This window comes from Myotis lucifugus, unplaced genomic scaffold, assembly GCF_000147115.1.
Source record: "Myotis lucifugus unplaced genomic scaffold, Myoluc2.0 scaffold_6, whole genome shotgun sequence".
NCBI lineage: Eukaryota > Metazoa > Chordata > Mammalia > Chiroptera > Vespertilionidae > Myotis > Myotis lucifugus.
Genome location: NW_005871054.1, coordinates 10,128,567 through 10,152,238, shown reverse-complemented (window position 1 = coordinate 10,152,238; position 23,672 = coordinate 10,128,567). Strand labels below are relative to the sequence as shown.

General features: G+C 36.6%; 1 protein-coding gene across 1 annotated transcript in view; it reads right to left on the bottom strand.

Moving 5' to 3' along the window:
• NRXN1 (neurexin 1) overlaps window positions 1–23,672 on the bottom strand; it is a 973,903-nt gene that overhangs the window by 499,253 nt on the left and 450,978 nt on the right. The window contains exons 11-13 of the mRNA XM_023746047.1: window positions 20,773–20,976; window positions 18,217–18,243; window positions 237–359 (exon numbers count right to left, since the gene is read on the bottom strand). Coding sequence (XP_023601815.1) covers window positions 237–359; window positions 18,217–18,243; window positions 20,773–20,976 — 354 coding nt within the window. The remainder of the gene's footprint in view (window positions 1–236; window positions 360–18,216; window positions 18,244–20,772; window positions 20,977–23,672) is intronic.

Genomic DNA, 23,672 nt, shown 5'->3' with positions numbered 1-23,672 from the left:
TATGTATCATAGCAATGTATACTTGGCACCTATATAATCTTAACAATCAATTTCACCCCAATACATATAATAATCTTTTAAAACAGAAAGAAAACCAAAGACAAACCACACACACACACAATTGAACTATGTGTATCAGCTTCGAGTTGTGCACCTGGTTTTCAAAGTCACCTGCAAGAAATGGGAAAGTCTAAAGCTTCAGTAAAGGAGAGGGTGATGGGGACAGTGGGGTTTACCTGTCATGGCCTGTTGGTCATCCACCGTTAACTTTAAACTTTTTCCTCGACGAACCACACGCACTGTGTGCCATTCATTATCATTGAGGTTATAGCCGGCAAAAAGGGTCTCGGGACCTTTGCCTGTAGAATATGCCAAACAGTCATTATGGACACTCAGCATCAGTCAAACAAATGAACCTCACAGAGAGTGAGAGAAAGAGACAAAGAAAGGGGAAAGCAAGGGAGAGGGAGGAGAGAGAAGAGAAAAGGAAATGTGAGAGATAGGAGAGAAAGGAGAGAGAGCAAGAGAGAAGAGACTGGCTGGATCAATTTTCAAGCCCATTAGAGTCATAGCAAGCAAGGAAAATGACAAGTTAGCAGACATTCTGGTGTGACACTTTAAGAAGAATCTTCAACACACTATGCATTGATCTAAGACAAGCGAATGAACCTGTTGTCATAAATGGGCACAGTCAATACAGCCTTGGGAAGCCTCCCACATGTACACACACCTTTACTTTTCTAAGAAGTTCTCTGATTTTTGCAGTTATCACTTTCTTGCTAATGTAGTAGCTAGCAGTCATGTAACCTCTGACCTCGGGGAGAGACCTGGCCAGAGGTCATTAGCTAAGCATTTTCAGGGAGTGGCCACTGGCTGCATTAGAGGAGATTGCTCTGGGTACTATACTGAGTGAGGGCTCTCTTTACTCTGACCGCATGTACTTCCTATGTTCACCAAGTTCTTAAATGTAGTGTGTCTAAAAACTAAAACTAGTGGAGGCACAGAAGATGAGTGTAGGTAAAAGTATTGCCTCTTAGAAAAATGAAGAAAACAGAAGTCACAACCCCCCAAAAATGGCCACATATTGAGTGGGAAGGAATAAAAAGTGATATTAAACAGCAGTAGAGGACAGGGATTCCCAGGTAAAAACTAAAAGAAAGAGGACAAGAAGTGTAACCAAGAAAGTAACTGCCAGTGAATCTATAGAAGTTTAAATTCCATAGATAAATGGAATTTAAATAGGCTTAGAACAGATTATCTCAGAAAGTTGTTTCGTGGAAATTATTGAAATGACTAAGTTAGACAAATATCCCTCTTCCACACACACAAATCAAGGGAAAATAGCTTTTAGTATAACTAGAAAGATTTCATAGCATTTCTACCAATAATAAGCATTTCTACCAAAATAAGCATTTCTACCAATCTGACATTATGATTCACTGAGAAAAATAATGAAAAGTTTTTAAAGATCCACACTATTTGGTGATGGATTTCAGTGTTTTAAAAGTCATGAAATTTTCTAGTACATTTCAATAATGCAATGCATGGCGTCATTGAGTTTAATGACTTTCATCCAATTCATGATCAGGACTTGCTTCACTATTTCTTCAACTAAATTCTATCCACAAAACCAATTAATGTTCAAGGAGCACAGGAGGACATACTAAAATGCCAATGAAAAGGAGAACAGAATAGGAAACAAATAAATATGGGAACCACCAAGAAGAAACCTCAGTAGTCAGTCCGACAAGAGATCATTCATTGTTTGCTTTTAGTACTGCAGACTATCCACCCAGCTCCCTGATTTCTCTCTTAGGATGTCACTGATGATACAAGTTCTGTATTCCTTGGTTGGGTTTCACTGGAGCTTAAAATGAGCCAGTTATCTAAGCTAAATTTTGCATGACAAACTGCCTCATGTCTACACAGGGCCATCATGAAGATTAGAAACCATCTCTTGTTGTTTCTTTAGAAAAGTTAAATTCATCTGGATACATGAATAAAAGCTTGTCTAGATAGAAGAGTGTTAGGGAGATTTATCACGAAATAGCTAAAGGAAGCCTGTTAGCTCAGCAACTGCAAAAATGCTTTGAGACCAAATGTTGAAAGCAAGTTCCAGCATTAAAGGAACTCTTTTTAGTTTTAATGGTGAAAAAAGGAATGTTCAATAACTCTGCAGAATCTTAGCATCCTACTGGCAGCGAGGGTCATTCTTAGTTTTGATCTTTGAAAAGAGAATACATCATTTTAAAGCTATTTTTACAGGGGAGATCTTTTTTTTCCCTTTAGAACTATGTGCTTTTGAAGCAGCTTCACTTCCCTTCTCTTAATTTTAAAGGTGTTTTGTCAAGAAAAAGAAGCATAAGGGTGATATCATCATTATACCCCATTCTGGGCTTGATCTTGCAGTAAAGTCATAATGCTTAATCTATGAAACAACGATTTCCATAACAACAGGCACAAAATCCAATTAAAAATAACCCTTTGGTTCGTAAAAATCTCTGTGGGCCAACTTCAAGCTCCTTTCTTGCATTATTAAAAATGTGAAGAGATTGATTTTGGAAGACAAGGCTTTTAAAAATGCACTTAATATTCTCAGTTCACAACAACACTATCTATGCAACATGAAGTGTAATAAAGAGTGCGCTGGACCGGGAGGGGAGCTAAAAATTGTGGTCGCTCGTCCTTGATTTGCTACTAAGAAAGAAGCCGGGGGCTGGGAAATGCTTGTTATGTTCCAGGCACTTTATCTGTTAATTTACTTCATCTTTACAGTATTATCGTTTTACACATGTGGAACTGAAGGCCCAGAAAACCAAAACTACTTGTCCCAAGGTCATAGAGTTAAAATGTGATAGAGAAGTGTTCCGTCCCGATTAACCTACCCAACGCCTGCATACTTTCCCTTGCATTATCCTGGCTCCCAGCCACGTGACCTTCGGCTAGCAATTTAAAATTTTAGCATCCCCACGTCTGAATGAAGGGGGTAGAAAATCTGCTCCTTGTCATGACTTGCAGATTGATCAGAATGATGGGAAATGTTACATACCCTCTGCATAAGTCATGGCGGAAGAACAACCCTATCCAACACTGTACCTCTACCTAGGAATACTGATGTAGAGGAAGGACCATTAATTTGGGGCATGATCCACTCATAATCAGGATTCTGCTAAAAGATTCAGCTTCTGGTGGTCTCAATCTTTAGCTAATCTTTACAGTACCTTTGAGATCTCATATTCTCAGACATTTACAAACACATGGAATTGGAACTTTTAAAAAAGGTGCGTAACTACTGACATTTTGAGCTTGAGAATCATTTGTCCTCTTGGGTAGATTTGAATGGCAAAATTATAGTCACTCAAGCCATTAGTAATCTGAATTCCTTTTCAGATTTCTTCTTTCTTTGGGGATATCAAAACATGTCTCATTGGTAGTAATATTTTTCTCCCAGCATTAATGTGAGTGTTATGGACCAACTGTTCATATGTTGAAGTGCTAACCCCGAATGTGATGGCATGAGGGAGTGGGCCCTTTGTGAGGTAAATAGGATTAAATGAGCTCATGAGGCTGGAGTCCCCGTGATGGAATTAGTGCCCCTATAAGAAAAGAAAGAGACATTGGAGTTCTTTCTCTCCACCATGTGAGGATACAAAAAGAAGCCAGCTGTCTGCAAGCCAGGATGAGAGCCCTCACCAAAAACCAAACCTGCCAGAAATCTGATCTTGGACTTGTCAGTGTCCAAAACTATGGGCAATAAACATCTGTGGACTAAGCGACCCAGTCCATGGTATTCTGTTATAGCAGCCCAAGCAGAGGAAAATAGTGAGCGATATTTTTAAAAGATTTTTTTTAAAAGTTCATAGCATTGTTTCTATTTTAAAGACAATCACTCTTTGTGTTTTGTAGGGAGTTATAACTTGTATATAATTTTACACTTGATTCTTACTATAATCTATTATTAAAGCCACAGAAATATTATTTTTCAATTTTTAGCTAAAAAATCAGATTTAGAGAGGTTGAGAATATTATAAATCTCAGTTAATACTTACTCATTTATGAATTCCAGGTGGTGCTAAGACTTTGCTGCTAAGAGGGTTGGAGATAACCCCAATTTAATGAGCAGCAGGAAATGGCAGATTCACAGTTAGCTAAGCAAGTTCTTCTTTGAAATCTACTGCTCTTACAGAGTATTGATTTAACCATTAAGAGATACACTTAAAAGATGGTAGCTGTTTTTGGCCAGATTAATAACCACATTTGCTAATTACTTTTCATCTCCATTTCACTATGGGAGGAGATAGTGGTGAAAATTGGATTTTGCCACTGACATCTACTAATTGTGTCACCTTAAGTAAATCATTTACCTTCCTTCTTTCTTATATTTTTATCTGTAAAAAAAGGACATCTGATAAAGGCATATACTCTCCAGTAGCAAACTTTAAATGCTGTCATTCTTGGAAGGACCAGAACTGATCTGTACTATTTGCCCACCTTGTGGCTACATGAAAGACTACAATTCTAATGTGGGTTCTCTAAGTTTATAAAATGTTCAATATTATTATTTTTACTATTCTTAATTTCATTTTTGTTTTGACCTGGGTAGGCAGAGAGCAGAGAGAACTTTAAGGATAGTTATTCTAGACCTATTACTCAACTCAAATGAAACCAGTGGGACAAGATTGAAATATCCTAAAAATGTTTATTAATTTAGATAGTCAAATTTTAAGGGGAAGAATTCTGTTTTTGTCCTCTTGGAATCCCTCATAGATCATAGATAGCATCAAATGATCAATACAAGGATCAGACAGGAGCGGTAAATGCACCATTCTGTGGGCCAGGACATGGCCCTGCTTTACAGGCAAGTTCACTTAGAAAACAAAAATAATCAGAAGGTTGTGTGGTGAAATAAGGAAGTCACTTTTAAGGAACCCTTTCTCTTGGCTGTGGTAAATTATTCTCTCCCCTGTTCAAATAAGCAGGTCAGGCTAGGCAGTATTGGAGACTCTGACCCAGTATCTCTCTAAGTTTCCCTTACTCAGAACAATTACTGCTGTGCAATGTGAAAATCCAGGAGCTAAAGGAGGGCAGTGGTTTTATAATTCTTTTTAAAGCAGAGGAATCCCCCTTCCCTGTAATCATGCATAAGGACTATAAATCCATATAAAGGGGGAGCTGCCCCACAGTTAAAGAAGCAGGCATCACCCAGAAACCCAGACTCCACAGACTCCTCAGGGGGGCTCATTTCTCTCTTTGGATAAAGGATGCTTTTCTTCATCAGAAAACTGCAGCAAAGGCTTTTTAAAATATCGTCTGCAAGTAATCCTTTGCTTTAAAAATTGGATTTGTTTTAAAAATACATTTTTTGTAGTTTATGAATTAAGAACTATTTTACCAGAACATCACTTATTATGTATAACAAGGTCTAGAGGTATTCAATGCTGTCATTATTGGTCAGTCTGCACTATCAGCCCTCTAGCCTGCATTCTCGACACACCCTTAATTACATGGTCCAAATTCATAGACTCTTTCTGAAGATTTTGTAGGTCATTTCCTCTGAGGGCATGTGAGTTATAGAACAGACTACCTTGCCTTATTTCTATCTACCAGGAAACCGAGATTTATAACGTGCATATAAATTTAGCAACTTCATTCTTTTCTTTCCTTTAAAAAAATTTTTTTGCATATAGGCTTTCCTCCCCAATTATTTAAAATTGCTTTTGTTAATCACTTTAAATTCTATTTAAAAGTATTGAGCATAAATTAATAGTGAATGTATTTAATGAAGAAAACAATATCTTCCAAGGAATGTACAAATAATCAAACTCATTTTATTGAAAACTCCATGGGAGGTTAGGTGACATCTATATCTCCAACAAGATTACACAAGCCTTTATTTACCAATTTCAGGTTTGTTTGCAAGTGTACATTAAATTTATTTTCAAATTTTGGAACCAATTTTATTTATATTTGGTTTCTTTTGGAAGAAAGCCTGTGTGCAAATGTCCTGTGACCTACTTGTACTGGCTTTTGACTGTGGGGAAAAAATAGTAAAGAGGAATAGAAAAGAAATAAACAAAGCTAAGAAATCTATGAAGCAATGTGATCAAAGGTTTCTACCAGACTAAAATGACAGCTGTTTCTGGATCTGAAAGGTGGATGTGGTTTAAGAATAATCAAATCTATAAGATTACCTTTTGATTTTGAGTCACAAAGCTCAAACTCATTGCATACCCTTTAGGAAGCATCTCCCTCTACCGTTATATTTTAAAGATGCTAAATACGCAAATGGACCATCTGTATCAAGTACCTTATCTCTTAGTACTGTTCAAAAGGATTGGTTTTGAACTTCTTCACTGCCTTAAACATCAAATGTAAGCAATTTCTACTTTATAACTCCATAGAGTTATGTGAGCGGTTAATCTCTTTCTCTGAATTAAACCATTGCTTGAGCGTGAGGATTCTGATGGGAGCTTCTGCAAAGCCGTAGCTACCCTACCGCATGGATGGGAGGCAGGTTGGGTCCATTTAGTTTGCCTTCTGGAAATGATCCGTCTACTGGCTCCATTTTGTTAAGAACAGGTTGTGTCTTTTCAACCACAGTTAGCTGGGCTAAAGATGAGCATCATGTGGACATGAATCCTAAAGTTTCCTTAGTCATGCTATACAGTTTTTAAAAGACTTAGCATTGTCTTATACATATAAATTAATTCTATATTTATACATGGCTGTTCAACTTTTTTAGGTCATTAAACTGCCAATAGCATCCAGTAGTTGAGTTATACGTTCCCGCAGTCATAGACTATATGTAAACAAAGGGTGTGTGTTTGTTTCAATAAAACTACTTACTGAAACCTGTGGGCTGGTTTTCAGGCCCCTGTAAGATACACATAAATAAATCGACAATTTAAGTTTCCCTTTCTCATAAAGTTTTACACTGAGTATAAAGAAATAAGTAATGGAAAAGTATTCAAGAACTGAAGAGTCAGGAGACCTGGGTTTTAGATTCAGTGTTGCCATTAAATCTAGCGTATCTGTAATGGTGCTTAGTCTAATTTTTTTTTCTGGGCTTAGCCTATTTTCTTATCAGCGAAAAACTATAATGACAACAGCAACAGAAACTAAAAGCAATGTAAGACAGTTTTAAATGGCATAAGGCAATTGCAAATTCTGAATCACGGCCTTTATTAAAATGGATATTTGTGCGTGTCCGTGTGTGTGTGTGTGTGTGTGTGTGTGTCCGTGTGTCCGTGTGTGTGTGTGTGTGTGTGTGTGTGTGTGTAAAATCAGGTTTATCTGTATCAACTTTTCCAGGTCCTACCAAGTTTTACTTGACAGTTGATTTTGAGGACAAAGCTTCCCCTGAGAAGCTGGAAATAAACCTGTCTTTGTGACAATAATGGGAAGAGAGAAAAGCTAGGGAAACAGAAGCAAAAGCCACTCGGCTTGATGCCTGAGTCAGGGCTCCTGGCAGCAGCACTTCCTACCTCTGAATGACAAGAGGACGAGCTTCCCAGGTTGTAATTGACACCTGCAGGCCGCCCTTAGTTTCTGGTTTCAAAACAATTAAAAAAAACCCACGGAGATTCCTCTGCCATTTTCCCAACTCACACCAACCCTATTCTATTATCCACAACATAAACGTCTGTATCTGTAGCTGCCTCACCTCCTGCTCCATAGCTGGATAAATATCATGCAAATAAATGATGTTTCAGTCTTCTACTAAGAAACATTTAGCCTCTATAGCTTTGACATTGATTGTACCCATTTATGACAGACCGGGATAAATATATCTGATGTAAACAATTTTAAATGTGAAAACAAACATTTTAAGAAATATAAGTTACCTTTTAAGAATATAATTACATTTACAACACAGTAAAAATGAACACCAATTATATACATACATTGCTACAAGAATGTTTTAAAACAGCTCTCTCTATATCTACTCTAGCTCAACTGGCAAGTTCAGGAAGAAGCAGAATAAAATAAACCTAATATAATGAAAGGAAAAATTTGGACTGTGACTTTATTTTAAGGAAAAAAAAAGTTCATTTCCAAGAAATGCTTATCACATAAAAGGATAGCTTGCAGGTATAAAATGAAGTACTAAACAGTTGATGTGCTTTCAAGTAAGCATTATAAGCTGAAAGGTATTCAATGTTAGTGTAACTTGAAAATAAAAAAATTACTTTGATTTATGCTGCTACTTATTTAAGCATGTCTTATGCAATACACAATGCCAAGGTATCTGAATGAAGAAAAAAGAAAGTAAAAGCATACAGGTACTGAGCATTAGGAAACTTACAAATATTCTACCTGATATTCCATAAACATAGCTATGATTGTAGTCACAAATGCAATGCTTATTTAATTAAATATATCATTTATTATCTGAACATACTACTATAATTGTTACAGAATTTCTTTTATGAAAAGTCAAGAAGAATGCATATTTTTGCATAATTCAAGAAACAATGGCTTTTACCTGTGTTTTATTTTCCATATCTTTGTCAATGGAAGTGCATCTGAATATCATTAAATATAGGACTAAATTTGCAAAATTCAGCTGTCCCTCAGTATTTTGCAGGTATTCTTATGAAACCTTCTCCAAAAACAATCATATTAGAAAAATAAATAAATCTAAGTTTCTGGTTTTGTTAAGTCTATTTGTTTCCTTCCTCCCTCCTCCCACCCACACACAATCTAAGAAATCATTATAATGCTTAAATATCTATTTCTCAGTTTTTGTTGTAAACATTATAAACCTATTTTTTTAAGAAAATGCATTCTAAGCGATAGGATAAGGAATATTTTATCTTTAGAATCATTGAACTGTAGTGTCTGATTTGTTTTGATCTTTTTTCTTTCTTTCATTAGTGAAGGTTATGAACAAATAATGCATGATAATTTATTCATCCATCATGTAAAAATTAGAATGATAAAAAAATTTTTTTCCAAGCAATGAAATCCTTCTTTATTTTGAATTTTAATACTGTAATAAGAGCTAGTGAAAACTAAATTGGTTTCTTTTATCATTAGTTTATTTATCAGGCTGTTAGCTATGAACTTGAATGCTATTCTTTCTGATCATTTATTTTAGTAGTTGGAAAAATATTGGGATCACTTCTTTGTTTGAAGTTGTCTTTGAATCAAAGTCTCCTGAAAGGAATGGCTTGCTTTACTATCCAGAAATTATTCTACAAAGGTGATTTCCCCATTATATCAATGGCTATTAGCAATTAAATCTTATGCCAAATTAACTTGGTTAATCTGAGGAGCTATTGCTTGGAGGTTTCTTGGAGGTGGTCTACCAACTACTGTACTTAATAAATTCTGTCTGTGTGCTTGTTCCTAATTGATCTTCCTATGGTAAAATTATGTTAGTGAAACTTCCACTTAGTAGCTTATAGTCAGTGATAATAACTTTCACCAACACACCTAGAAGTATCTTCTCTCTTATGAGTATTCCATCTTGCTTACAGATGCTTCCAACCAGTGCCCATTTGAGTGATCTGAGATCACTGATGAATCATGCTAGAACTTACTTTTGTACATATAGATTTATTCAACTGGCTCAATGATGAAAACCTACCTGGTATCATTTTGGCATAAAATCTGAGGTAAACAATAGATTAGATTTTAAAAATACTACATATTATAGTCACGTGCTTGACATATGCTTACAATATGTTGCTAAAATAAAAGTACATAGTGCAAAATATTTGCACACCATGACCCTGTATTTTTAAAGAAATACATATTACACAAGATATAATATGTAATATGCAAAGGATGATGTGTTATACCAGCATTTAAGATATTAATAATGTTTTCTAAGGACTGAAACAGTAGCTACTTTTGTATATTTTGCTTCGTCTAGCTTCTAAATAACAAATATTATTCAAATTAGGAGCCAAATGTTGCTTTAAAAAAGACTACTTCTAACTATTTTGTAGGTCAAAATTAGTGGAAAAATTAGCCCCCAATTTAAATGTACACTTAAAATATACATACCGCCGAAACCGGTTTGGTTCAGTGGATAGAGCGTCGGCCTGCGGACTGAAAGGTCCCAGGTTCGATTCCGGTCAAGGGCATGTACCTGGGTTGCGGGCACATCCCCAGTAGATGTGCAGGAGGCAGCTGATCGATGTTTCTCTCTCATCGATGTTTCTAACTCTCTATCTCTTTCCCTTCCTCTCTGTAAAAAATCAATAAAGTATATTTAAAAAATAAATAAATAAATAAAAATAAAATATACATACCATAATAGAAACAGATATTGCAGTGTAGGCCTAGATTGCCCTAAATCATGGTGGGTTTGGTTTAAATAGATCTTAACAGAGCATTTGACTTTATTCACTTTTGATTGCTTATTTTAAATTGTTGAGTAGAGGAAAAAGTTATTGAAGAAAATTTAAAACATATATATGATTAACAAAAGAAAATAAATTTAAAGTTACCCAGAATTTCATCATCAGGTTCTATAGACATTTTAAAGAAACATTGTAGAAAAACAATTTTGCTACTGCAACTCCTTTTCAATTTCATAATTGATAACAAAATAGAAAGTATTGATTATTTTTTAACTGCTTATTTGCTAAAGTAATTTTACTTAATGGAGGAGTTTAAATAATTGATCAGTTATCAAAATATCATTTTTGACAAGGTAAAGCACCTCAGCTGACTTACTGAACTAAATCTTCAGATAAAATAATTAAATTTATAAATTATCAATTAAAACATGTCAGGAATCTCATAATCTACAATGTCACGTTCAGAATTCCTATATGTGATTATTATTGCTATTTTTATTATTTTTACATTATTGAATCATTATCATGTCCTAACTCCATTTTTGTCTGCCTATTTCAATACTATTAGGTGAATATATGTATATTCTAAGGGAATATTTGCACAACTTTTTAAGTACTTTCTTTTTTCATTTTGTTTTACTGGGCACTTTCATAATGCATGAAAAATCTATGCAAGCAATTTTGTGGTGCCATTATAATGTGTTAGTTTTATAATATTTTGGGTTTAGTTTTCACATGCATAAACCTCTCCTTTGCACCTAGGAAAATGTAAACATTTCAGAATTCTTCAGATTGCCTATTAGTACACATTTATTTACACTGGAAATTTACTGATTTCCAAAATTGGCTAACTCTTCTATGTATCTGACAATTTAATGAGTAAATTTCAACGGGCTATGTACATTCTTCATATGCAAATTTTAAAATAGAATTGGTAATCTTTACCTTAAAGCCTACATTTCCAAAGCAATTTTAATTCTAATAATCATCTATTTTAAAAAGAATAATTGACTTTGAAATTTATTTTAATAGTACTATGCATAAATATTTCAAGTCTATATTCAGACTGATAACCTGGGAAGGGTGAAGAATTCTCACAATTATATGAATGATTCATTCAAAGAACAAATAACAACAAATAGTCCAAGTACAATAAAAATAACAGTGATTTAAATACTCTTAGAATTTCTTACTTTACCTTTGGGGAAAACCGTTTTTACAATGCACTTCTTACCATCTTGCTCTGTGCTCCCATTGGTAACAAGTGAAAGAACTGGGTAAGAGCTCTGAGCACACTGAACATTTCAGTTTCCAAATTCTTTGACATTCCCTTGCATTTCCTCCCTGATTTAAAGAGACTTGCTCACTTGGCTTATACACCATATGTTAGTCATTATTATGTGAACAAACTGTAATCCACATGAGTATTTTACAGCGATAGTAAAAACAGTTTTAATCGGACAACCTAGAGAAAAGATGTTTGTGTGGAAAGCCTGCTGCTCCTACATCCCCTTGAGGGAAGTATGTTGTGTGCCCCACCCCCAACCCACTCTAATTACAGCTGCTTGGGTCACTAGTGTCATCAGCCCCCAAAGCTAAAATCTGATCAATGGCTTATGAGGCAACATGATTTGAAATCTCTGTTCCATAGAACAAGAATAAGCAATGAATCCACTAGATCCTCTGTCTAGGGGAGTCTGAATACAGAACATATACAATGTCAATAGTTAGTACAGGAGCAGCAAAAAGCCAAGAGATATGCACAGGACAAAGCAGTGAACAGAAATCATGAAGCAGGAGACACCAGGAATAAGCAGAAGACATGAAAAAGGAGAAGCTATAACCAGTGTTACTTCCCTACCAATCTATAATAATAAAAGCATAATATGCTAATTAGACCGGATGTCCTTCCAGATGACTTTCCGGACAAAGCCAGGGCTGCAAGGGAAGCCCGGGTCCCAGGTGCCAGAGGGAAACTGATGCTGGCAGCCGGGAGAAGGAAGGCCTAATCTTGCACGAATTTTGTGCATCGGGCCTCTAGTAAATAAATAAACACAAACAAAGGAAGAAACTCAAGACTATGCAGGAAATAGTGGATGTTTAGAGACCAGCTTTTTCTAGTAAAACAAACAAAAATATCTGACCAACAGGCTGTGGTCTTTGATGACATTTGATTGTGTAAAAGAAACATTCCTTTTCACAGAACCCAAGGGAATATCAAGTTCAGAACATTTTTTCTGAAACTTTCTAGGTTTGTCCGACAATATCTACCTAGGCCATTGTTACAATGCCAACATTGGACAATGGAGAATTGGATGAACTGGGTCACCAGGAATCTGAAATTTTGCATTACTGTGAGCACAGCATTTTGCAATAGCAATAAGGAAGTGCCTTAGTGAAAAATTAATAATTGAGCCCGATTTCAAGATGAATTCTTATCCCACACAAAAGAGTAATCTGCTAAAACACTGCAGCATTTTATATTTGCATATAGGCAGTGGGCAGATTAATTATTCACTGAAATAGACTCCCATCTTCTACTTTCCAAGCCTTCACATTACAATTTTCCCAATCTATGTAGCCACTTAAATGCACAAAGAAAAAGTGCACTTTTCTTTATAATTCTCATAAATTTAAAATGTGGACAATCAAAATGGGCTTCCCTTAAATTTTATTTCAATTTTGATATTTTTCTAAAGACTTGTTATGTGCCCGCTCTCTTTGCCTGTTTTAAGCCATTTGTTTTTCACCAGAAATCGATGGTCTCTATATTTTATATGTAATTTCTCTTAGATTTTTGCCAAAAGTAATCATTTATAAACTGCCTATTCCTTTTCTTAATATATACTTGCAGCTTTAAAAAAAACAAAGAAAAAAACAAAGAAACAAAACAGAACAGCTCATATCCTCGGCAGATAAATTGCAGCAGGCACTGAGAGGCAATGAGTGATGGAGTCCTACAAGCCAAGTGATGGATTGCTGCGTGGCAGCCGAGGCAGGAGACTCCCGTTTGCACATCTTTGCTCTTAGGTACCAGGCAGCTGCTCCAAACTGAACATTTGTTTCATGTTAACAAGGACCAGCCCCCAGAAATGTCCTCACATCTTTTTAAGTAGCTGCCAGTGGCCGCCTGATGAAGGCAATCTAACATGGCTTAAGTGCCACTAGTTGACACTCTGCAATCTTTTATTGCTTTCCACTTTGATCTACGTAAGAAATTGGTGATAACTAATACACAGTTGATCTTTTCATTCTGGTAATAAAATGATAATAAGGAGATCTTATTATCCACTCCAGACATCCATCATAGTACATTTTCCAAAACGAACTACTCAGGGCGTTTTTTTTCCATTATATCCAAGTCAAAAGTGAGGTTAAGTACTTGGCCTTAGATTCCTTTTCCCTCCAATACTTAGACATTGAGCTAGAAATAAAAGGAGTTGAACTTCAACCCTTGACACTACCCACATTAATATCATCTGCAAGTTTGTTCTCTCTGCATCTTAGATATGCCATTTTCTGTAAGAAGCCCAAAACCGTTGGAAGGTCAGACAAATAAAACATTTTATTTTCAACTCCAGAGAGTGTTTATTATTGTAAGAAAATAAGAGAAAAGAGAACCAGAGAAAACAACATTGGAAATGGAGAAGTGGGAAGAGTAAATCTTGGTAGGAAGAAAGAGCTAGGCACGTGTAAAGGCATAAAGAAACCAAAAATAATGCAAACAAGCATTAGAGATTATGAGTTTATTAAAATCCATTTTTATATGGATGCAGAGGTGGCTTCAAGCCTTCCTGTGGGCAATAAGCAGATTCTATAAATTATGTCATTGATTTGAAAATAAAAATAAAAAAGAAAATACTAACAAAACCAAACCTTGCATCCACTACATATTTAAAGTAGTTATTTATATGACAATTATGACCCACCTATAGTTGATAGGAGCAAGTTTAGTTTTCAAATTTTCAATGTATTTAAACCTTCAAAGAGTATATATAGCACTAACAACTTTAAAAGTTACTAGAAGAGAGAGAGAGAGAGAGAGAGAGAGAGAGAGAGAGAGAGAGAAATTGGAACTATTGAAGCATGCAACATGCCACTGTAAAGGCCAAATTTGGGGAAAACAATATAAACACATAGCCTAATGACTTTGGATTTATTGTTGGGAGGTTTGGGGAAGACTGCCTTGGTCACTCTGAGATAGCATGACCAAGACATCACATTATGTACTTTGGCAGACATTAAAAAAATGCAGAATATGACCCTATTATTAATGCATTTGATTTTTTTGCATTCTTTATATCTTTAAAAGACTTCTTAAGGCAATTAATATTATGGAGTAGGCAAGAGACTATCAAACACTCACCTTTTCATGCAAATAATTCATGTGTTGGTCATAAAAGGACTATTCACTCTGACTTGGATTTCCTTGGTAATAATTTATTAAGGAATAGTTTGTCGTAGTATACATTTCTGCAGAAATGATTTTATGTAAAACACTCTACAACATATCTGTTTTTGTTAATTCAAATAATTTTTCCTCTTTCTGTTAAAAGAATGTCACTTTACTTACAGTCCTTTCCCATCTCTCTTTACCCTTCACTGCTCAGGGAAGAAAATATCTACATTAAAAGATGGCAGTTCTTTTAGCAACTTTCATATACATTTACTTTATGATGGTAGATTGTTGTTATCTCACTATTGGAGTTGATTAAGGAGGCAAGAGCAATCTGACTGCGCCTTTATTCTTATCCTGGACAGAGGAGAATGGAGAACCCGTAGGTAACACACCTCGCTGGTCCCCTCCCAGTCCACAAATCTGCAAACAATGACCTTAATCTAATTCCAAGTTGTATATGTCACATATATTTTAGGAATGACATAAGCTAATGGACATCAAAGAGCTGAGATTGGTCTGGGAATGTCTGCAGAGATATTCGGTTTGTAATCTGAAACAACAAAGCATGTTTTGACAGTGAAATGACCACTATTCATAGAGAAGGTTCTTTTTTCAAATGTAACCTCTCCACACATGAAAATAAGCTTTTGAGTTTTAAATAAAAACATGTAACATTTCTTGACAGCTTCTCCTATTACGGGGGAAATATTGGCCACAAAGAATCTGACAGAGATGGTCTTTGGAATTCAAATCTGCCCTTTCCCAAAAGAACCTTAGCCAAAGCCTGTCCATGAAAGAGTCTGTTGTTGTATCTAAACTACTGACACTGGAAGGGCTGAAAAAGAAACATATCTGCAATCTCTTATCCTCACACAGGTCTGAATACTGACAGCCAGATGTTCTCCCCCCTCACCTACTGCCTATCCTTCAATAGCAAAGATTGGCCAGTCTGGTACTATGCATCACTTCTTTTGCATATCAAGGAACATCTGCTGTAAACTGGGGTTGGTGGGGGTAGGATGGAGGTGAGGAAGGATGGCGCCACTACAGGAAACAGAGCAATTCTGAGTGAGTATAGAGAAATTTGGGGAGGTTTTCATTCAAACTTAATCATTTAAAGTTTGGTAATAACTCTCAACGCAAGATAATCTTTTATGTTATAGTTTATATATTTCCAGTGGAAATATTCTTAAAGAACATCAATTAAGATATTTCCTATTAATTTCATAATACAGCTGATATCTTCTTATGTTTGGTATAAATTTTAGAGACGGTGGTGGTATATGACTGGGATTTAATCAACGTACATTCATCTCAGTTTCATACAAACTTATGACTCAAAGGTCATAAATGTCATACATGAACTTTCATTAACCTTCAAGTTATACTGCAAGGCAGATATTTTTATTTTTTATGGGGTAGGAAATGCACTCCCGGTGGAAATCTCTGCTTATTTAATCACTGTGAGTTAGATTTTCATTATTAGATATAAAATGTCCTCCCTCTCCTCAAAGTTGAATAATAACACGAATTCTTGATAGAACTTGGGCTTCTTGTTAAACCTGCCCAAGATTCCACAAATAAAACAAAGGAAAAGGAAATGAAACGTTACCTGATCATTGAATGCTCTTTCCTGGGACTGCTGTCAAGTTAAGGCACTTACAGTCCTGTACAAGGTGTGCACCGAAAGGTGTGTCACAGTCATTCATTTAAATCAAGTAACTTAAATGTAGCACCTCTTAAAAGGGGGAAAATGCCACCCACCAGCAAAGTTTTTTATCCTTAAAGATAATATTCTCAGTAATATCCAGAGAAAAAACGACTATACTTAAGATCAGACTCTTATAAGCCAAATGAAGGTAATGCATGAATGTAGTAGTTAGACTATAAACATGTTTTGAAAATTAATTTATGTAGCTGAAGAACACAGTTCATTTCATTGGATTAATTTCCATCAAACACTAGCATTTACGTGGTTACATTTATAAATTGTAAAACCCATGTTTTATTGTAAGAGTACATAAAGCAGAAGTCTAAAAAGAAACATGTTTTCTCACATGGATTTCCTAAGATTCGGGAAGAATCTAAATATCTCCAGCTGCCTTAAGGCACAGATCTGTGTGAGTTGCCTCTTGGCCTGCATCTGTGCCCCAGAGCTGAAGGCAAACTGGACCACAGGATTCGCGCTGCAAAGTCTGTGCACCTGCTCAGGAGTATGACAGAGAAGAGATGGGGTGTGAGAGGAGATGGGGTGTGCCTGAAAATTCCACTTGCAGAGTTTTAACAAATTATTTCAGGAGCTATTCTGTTTGAGATGGTAGTTTATGAATTTAATTTTTCTGAAGTCATGATTCCATGACCTTTTTCTTGCTACGATCAGAGACCGTCTTTTTTGCTATTTTAAAATGAATCTTAAAGTATGTGAAGCAAATCTGAGTTATAAGAAGCACAGTGTTGGAAGTTGTAAAAATTCCATTAGATAAAGCATATCGATTTGTAAGCATAAGACCACCATTTGTTCCTCAGAGGATAGCTTGTCGCCACTTGGAAACACAGCCCGTGGTTTGGGGTTTAGACTCCATCAACTCACATTCAGCACTTTATAAGGATAGAGGCAATTTTTTTTACTGATTATGACCATGAGAGATTAGAAGCTTGTGAGGACCATTTATTTAAATAGCTAACAATTCTGTTAACATTGGAGGAGATTCTTTAATGTGGTCAGCAAAACCTGGAAAAGAAAAATCTAAATATTTATGTAAAGAAAGGAAGTAAATGTACTCTTTAGATAAGACTACAACTCAAAATAAAATCACAGTCCTTATATCCTTTCAGGTTCTCTAGTCCACAATCAAATAAAACTCAGTCCATGCATCTTTTCTGACTAATCATTTGGCATGCATATCACAGATTTAGTTATTTTTGCAGATACATGATCAGGATGTAAAAATTCATCATGTAAATACTCGTTAGGAACAAGAAAAACTTCTTTAGACAAGTAATTTTCTGTATATTTATAACTTAGAAAAAACACATTTTCCTATGTAAATGGTTGAATTTAGAAAGATTTAATACTAACTCTCAAAATGAAAGGAATTACATGTTTTTCTGTATTTGCGTTAAGAGATAAAAACAGTAAGTGAAGGAAATAGGACCCATAGTATTTTCTCCAAATTTGGTCATGAAGAAGAGAGTTACTGGAGTCCAAGATCTGGCAAAATACAAATTCTACTCGACCTATCCAAAGGTCTATAGAGGCGTTTGTACCTTATGTCAAGAAACACTTGTCGCCTCTTTGCCCCTTAGCGGTAGGGACTACAGCTGTTAAGTCTTCAACTGGACAGATTTCAAAATGAATTTTTACAACCCAGATGATGGACTGGTATATGTCAAAAGTGAATTCATGAGTTTTATAAATGCCTTTCTCTTGCTCTTTTTTTTTTCTTGACTAGCTTACATCATAATGGAGGAATAACATTTTAAGAATTTTGAATAGGCACTTACTGGAATTACAGTTAATCCTGATACAATCTAGATGGGGAAGAATAGATGAAAAATGAAAATTTATCCTTCAAGGTAATAGCTGCAGACATCCAATAAAATCACAGTCCACCCTTCCGGGGACAGACACATGCAAATATGGCCACTCCATAACTTTACGTATTTCTAGAACCCAGATTCATCGTTATAAAACTTCGCCATTGGAAACAACATCGGAAGGTTTGAAAAATGGCCAATTCAAACAAAGCTACATGGTGACAAATCTAAGTGGAATAAAGAATTGTCAACTGTCAAAGATGCTTGACTTGGACTGGCTGCGACTTCCTCCCCATCTGTGAAAGAACAGATCCTTGTTTTCAGCGTAATTAAAAAGTGCTCCGTCACGACGGGGTGCAGGTGCAAGCTCAGCGAAGCTCAGACATCTTGGACCTCCAAAAGCTAGTATCCCACAAAGGCCATCGGAATCTTTCAGGATCGGGGTGGTCCATGGAGAGCAAGTGGCAATTATTCTCACCTCACCCTAATGTCTTATTTTGGTTTTGCTTGGACAAAGAGGTCACAGCCCGAAGTTGGCTGGATTCCACGCCTTGTATTAATCAGTGGAGGAAAGAAACACTATGTTTCTTTTAGAAATTCTAGTGGCTAAGAAGTAGTGTCATTGCTCAGAACATTCCTCAGCCTATGCCTCTCTTAGGAGCTAACAATGCCATCTTTATGCAATAAGTGTCATGGTTGCTGCTGCTATTGATTTTCCCTTTCTTCTACTTGCTTCTTATGGAAGAGCAGGTTCTTTAAGGACAGGGTGTCTGATCTGAGTAACACAGACTGTGGTTACAAGGGTTATCTTTAAAGGACTATGTGGGGTGTTTTATGCTTATTTCATGTATAGGTAAATATTTGTCAATTTTGGTCGTAGAATTTAATGCCTTTGGGGAACAGGAAAAAGATAAACCTAGATTCTGTTTCCATGTAGCTGAGTTTGTCATGTGTCGTCAACCGCATCAGAAAAGTGGTTGCAAACAGCCAAGGACCAGCATCTACACAGCTCTTTCCACAGAATGCTTTGCTGTTGGAAAATGTCCAGGAGTGTTTCCACTTCGGCTAGCAGCCTCTTTACTGCAATTAGTCAATTTATTTTGATTGGCTGTAGTAACCTATCATGGTCACTAGAGGGAACTCTAAAAGAACAGAAAATGAGTCCTGTGTATTCTTCAGTGATCTTTGAAAAACACCCTTATTATCTAACTTAATTTAACTAATACTAATTGAATGTAATGAAACAATTATATATTTTATGAGCTATCATTCTGCTGAGCACAATTAGAAAATGTAGGTGGGGTTTCTATAAATGCCTTACTTCCTCACATTTCCTACTTTTTATTTTAATCTACATAGTTTCACATTTTTCTCTGCTTATTTATTTTCTCTGTTTATTAAGTTTTATGGGTGTTTATTGCTGCTTCCAGGTAATACAGTAAAACCTCATTAATGTGTGCTCCTCTTGGAGTTAATGATAATATTGAAAATTATTGGGCAGATTATTTATAATTCTTCATTCAGTCTGACTATAGACCACCTGAAAAGAATTAAACAAACAAATTTTGAAAGGTCAAGTTTAGGGAGAAAGCTGATTTCAACTACTTTACTATGTATTGATGGCCCAACCTGCATGAAACAATGTGCTAATTATGGATAATTCTTATCCATCCATTAAAGCCAGCCTAGTAACACCTTTCCTTAACAGGATTTTTTTTTCAGCTATTAATTTGTGTTTCGAATGCAACTGAAAATCAAACTGTTTAATTTTTGCTAATTCTACAATTCAGATATTTTCTTAATTCGGCCTGGCCTTCCCCCATGTTTCATCTGGGTTGTTGAGGTTTTACTGTAGCGACTCTTGCCTAACTCTATAATGAAGCAGGAAAGCATTATTTTTCTGAAGAAGAGCCTGTGCTTTTAGTGTTCTCGTGGCTGTTTGCTGAGGGCCGCAGACTTTGGGCATTGAAGGGTTGTGGATTGCTGTTTGATAGCAGAATATCACCACACAGAATTTCCAAACAGAAAAGATGAGCTACCACAAAGGTGACTATTGAAAGGAGAAGCCCATGGAATAGAAGAAAAACTACTGTTGACCTAGATCACAAAGTGGAAATTTGATATTTGGTGCATATGTTGTCTCAGTAGATATATCTGAAAGGATATCATCTATAGCCAATCAGAATGCCAGTAAATATGATAATAGGAAATTCGATTTGAGGCCTCTGCAAGCCTAATGATTTATATTTTCAATTAACCTCATTGATATGGATGGCTTCCCTTTCAAGAACCCTCAGTGGTAGGAACCACAAGACAGTAAATTATGGTAAACAAACAACAATAATAACAACAACAAAAAACAATAAAAAGATGCCCCCAAAACCTAAATTAAATTAAATGATGGAAATGAGACCATTAAGTGTTTTAACTTTCCATGGCAAACAGGCTACTGGATAAATGTTGGCAGGCAGAACGGAACAAAAAGTGAAAGGTGTTAGTTCAGTGGGGAAGGTGAGTTGTTACCTAGGTTGACCGTCAGTTTCACACGCCCTGCGTCCAGCTCCAGGCGGAGGGTGTCTGCCGAGTCCCTGGAGGTGGTTGCCATGAGAATGCCATATGCACGCTGGGATCGAAACCGTAAGGACACGTCCTCAGCCTCTGTGTGCATGACCACGGGGAGCTGGATCTTCATAAACATACTCCCGTCGTAGCTCAGAACCGTTGCCTCTGTAGGTGAGAAATGAATTTAAACATTCTTGGTCCGTTAGGGCATTCAGACTTGGAAAAGGAAAGGAGTGACCTACTAAAGTCTTCCAGATAGAACACAAGACTACAAGCTCAGCTAGTCCGCTTCAGAAATGAGCAATTCTTTGTTAAGCTGAACAGAGGGGTCACAGTAGGGAGACCGTTCTCAGTGAAGTACCTGCTAAAACCCAGGGGGAAATATGGCTGCACTTTCCTTTTCATTCCCATAGCACTTTCCACCTATAGCATTGATCGTGTTGGTCGTATGTGTCTCTCTTTCCAAGAGCAGAGATCGATTCTGCTGTGTATCTGCAGTGTGAGCCTGGTTGGAAGCTCGGGCAACTATTTAATGAATATTTATACATGGCTCGGCCACTGAGGCCACTGACCAGCCCTGTAAAACCCGCCTAGGCTCTGAGAGGAACAGGATTTTAAGGCCTTTGCTCTCCTTAAAAGTTCCTGATTCTAAGGGCACTGAATTAGAACTTAAAACTACCTGTGGCCACAACCTTGGTATCCTGAAAATATGAAGCTATCACTAAAACGTCAACAACGATGTACTTCCTAGAGATGGCAGGTGGGATTGAAGAGCATGTGTGGGTGAGGGCCACTAAAACGAAAGTGGATTGCTTTCTTAGGGAAGCTGCTTCATACAGTGTTAAACACATAAAAAAGCAAACAGCAAAAACCGTGGGTCACAAACTGACTGCTTTAAGAAATCGTCAGCACCCCTGAGTGTTAAACACTGTATGTGGTGGCAGAATATTGCGAAACAAGTGTGAGTCATGCTGCTCTTTCATTGGTTCTCAAAACTCAAGACGATCATCTAATAAAAGAAAAACTACCTGGATTTAAAACAAACTAGGAAATGCTCATGATCCTGCCCAGGTACATGACACAACAATTAAGTTTACTAATGCAACTGTGTTTATTGTGAAGACGGTATTTCTGGAGTTGTGGTTTTGCAAGTTTATTTTTCAAGAAGTCAGCAAAGTCAAGCGTTCCTTCTAACATCCTGTGATCATCAGTTGTTGCCATCATGAGACTGAAGGCACATCCAGAACGGATAAGCATGAAGGTCCCAGGGTCCCTGCCTGGCCCTCTTTTCTGCCCACCTCATGACAAAGGATCTCTCTCAATGCATGTGCTCACTCCCCCTCATCTTTATTAACGGTCCTGACTTCTCTCTTGAGCTCCATTACTCATCATTCATCCATTGCCTATTGAACATCTCCAAATTGAATATGATAGGTACCTTACTACACTCTTTGCCACTCCCTCCGCCCCAACAATGAACACCCATCATGTCCTTCTCCAGTGTTCTCCATCTCGGTAAATGATATAACCCATTACTCAGACCTTTGCCTTTCTGATTTCTCTCTCACCTTCCTCATGTCCAATCTATTTGCAAGTCTGCAATGCTTGAAGGCACTAATTCCAATTCATTTCCGGAGTCATTTGCTTACTCTTACCACCAAAGTCCCTCAGACTCTGCTGCAGTCTCTCACCTGGACCACTATAAAGCTCCCTCAAAAGTCTCCTCACTTTGATTGTTCCTCCCTGCACACAGCAGCCAAGCTAAACTTTTAAAGAAGTAAATCAGATTCTATCACTTTATTGCTTAAACAATCCCTCACCTCCCCCAACCCCACTGATAGATTTCTACTGCAATTATAATAAAAGCTGTACTCATTTTTCTAACCTTTTTCTGTGATCTGGGCCTAGTCTGTCTCTCTGGCCTCATTTTTTTTAGCATCAACCCCCCCGCCCCAACACACACACACACACACACACATTAGTTTAGTAAAACCCAGACACACTGATTTCATCTCTCAAGTATTTGAAGTATTTGCACTTTGTCCTAGCAGGCTTCACCCCAGACTTTATATGGCTGGTTCCTTCAGCATCCCTGTCTCTGGTCAAATGTTACTTCAGAGAGATATGCTGCAAGCACTCCTTTAATCTTTCCCCCAGTTATTCTATATCTACTTACCACTCGAGTTTTTAATTACCCTTTCTTTTTTGTGTATATAGCATTAGCTGTCCTTGCCCTATAAAATCTAAGTGCTGAGTGTGGTGAGGACAGAGGTTAGATGCTCCTATTCATTATTCCATCAGCAGCTCAGTGCCCCAAAGTGCTAGGCACACAGCAGAGGCTCAACGAACACGGACTGAATGAATGATTGCACTCAATACTGAGGGTACACGAAAGAACGTCCTTCAGTCTGGTTACCAAGCTTACATATATGCTCACTAAAAAAATTAAGTATTTATTCTGCCTATTATAAGTGGAATCTAATTTTGGTAATAAATATGAACAAAATACTAAAGTTTACTTTGAAGTTTATAATTGTGCTGCAAAAGATAGACTAGGAAAGGGGTCTATTGCCCGAAGTAGGGGTCCCATGGCTAGTCACTGACCTAAGCACTGAGAAAATAATACAATCCTTTAAAATATAGTGGTTCGTTATCAGATCATTTTCCAATTAGAGAAGAAGTTTCCCAGACAGATGCAATATTGCAAAACATGGAGTTCAGTGCTGAAAAATCTAGGAGAACTTGCTCCAAAAATAATTAAAACATGATTGCAAAGTTGCAGTAAACTCTATAAAACAACAACAGAAAAAGTGTTTCTAGTATAATCCTTAGAGAAATTTGATCTTTACTATTTCTTATCC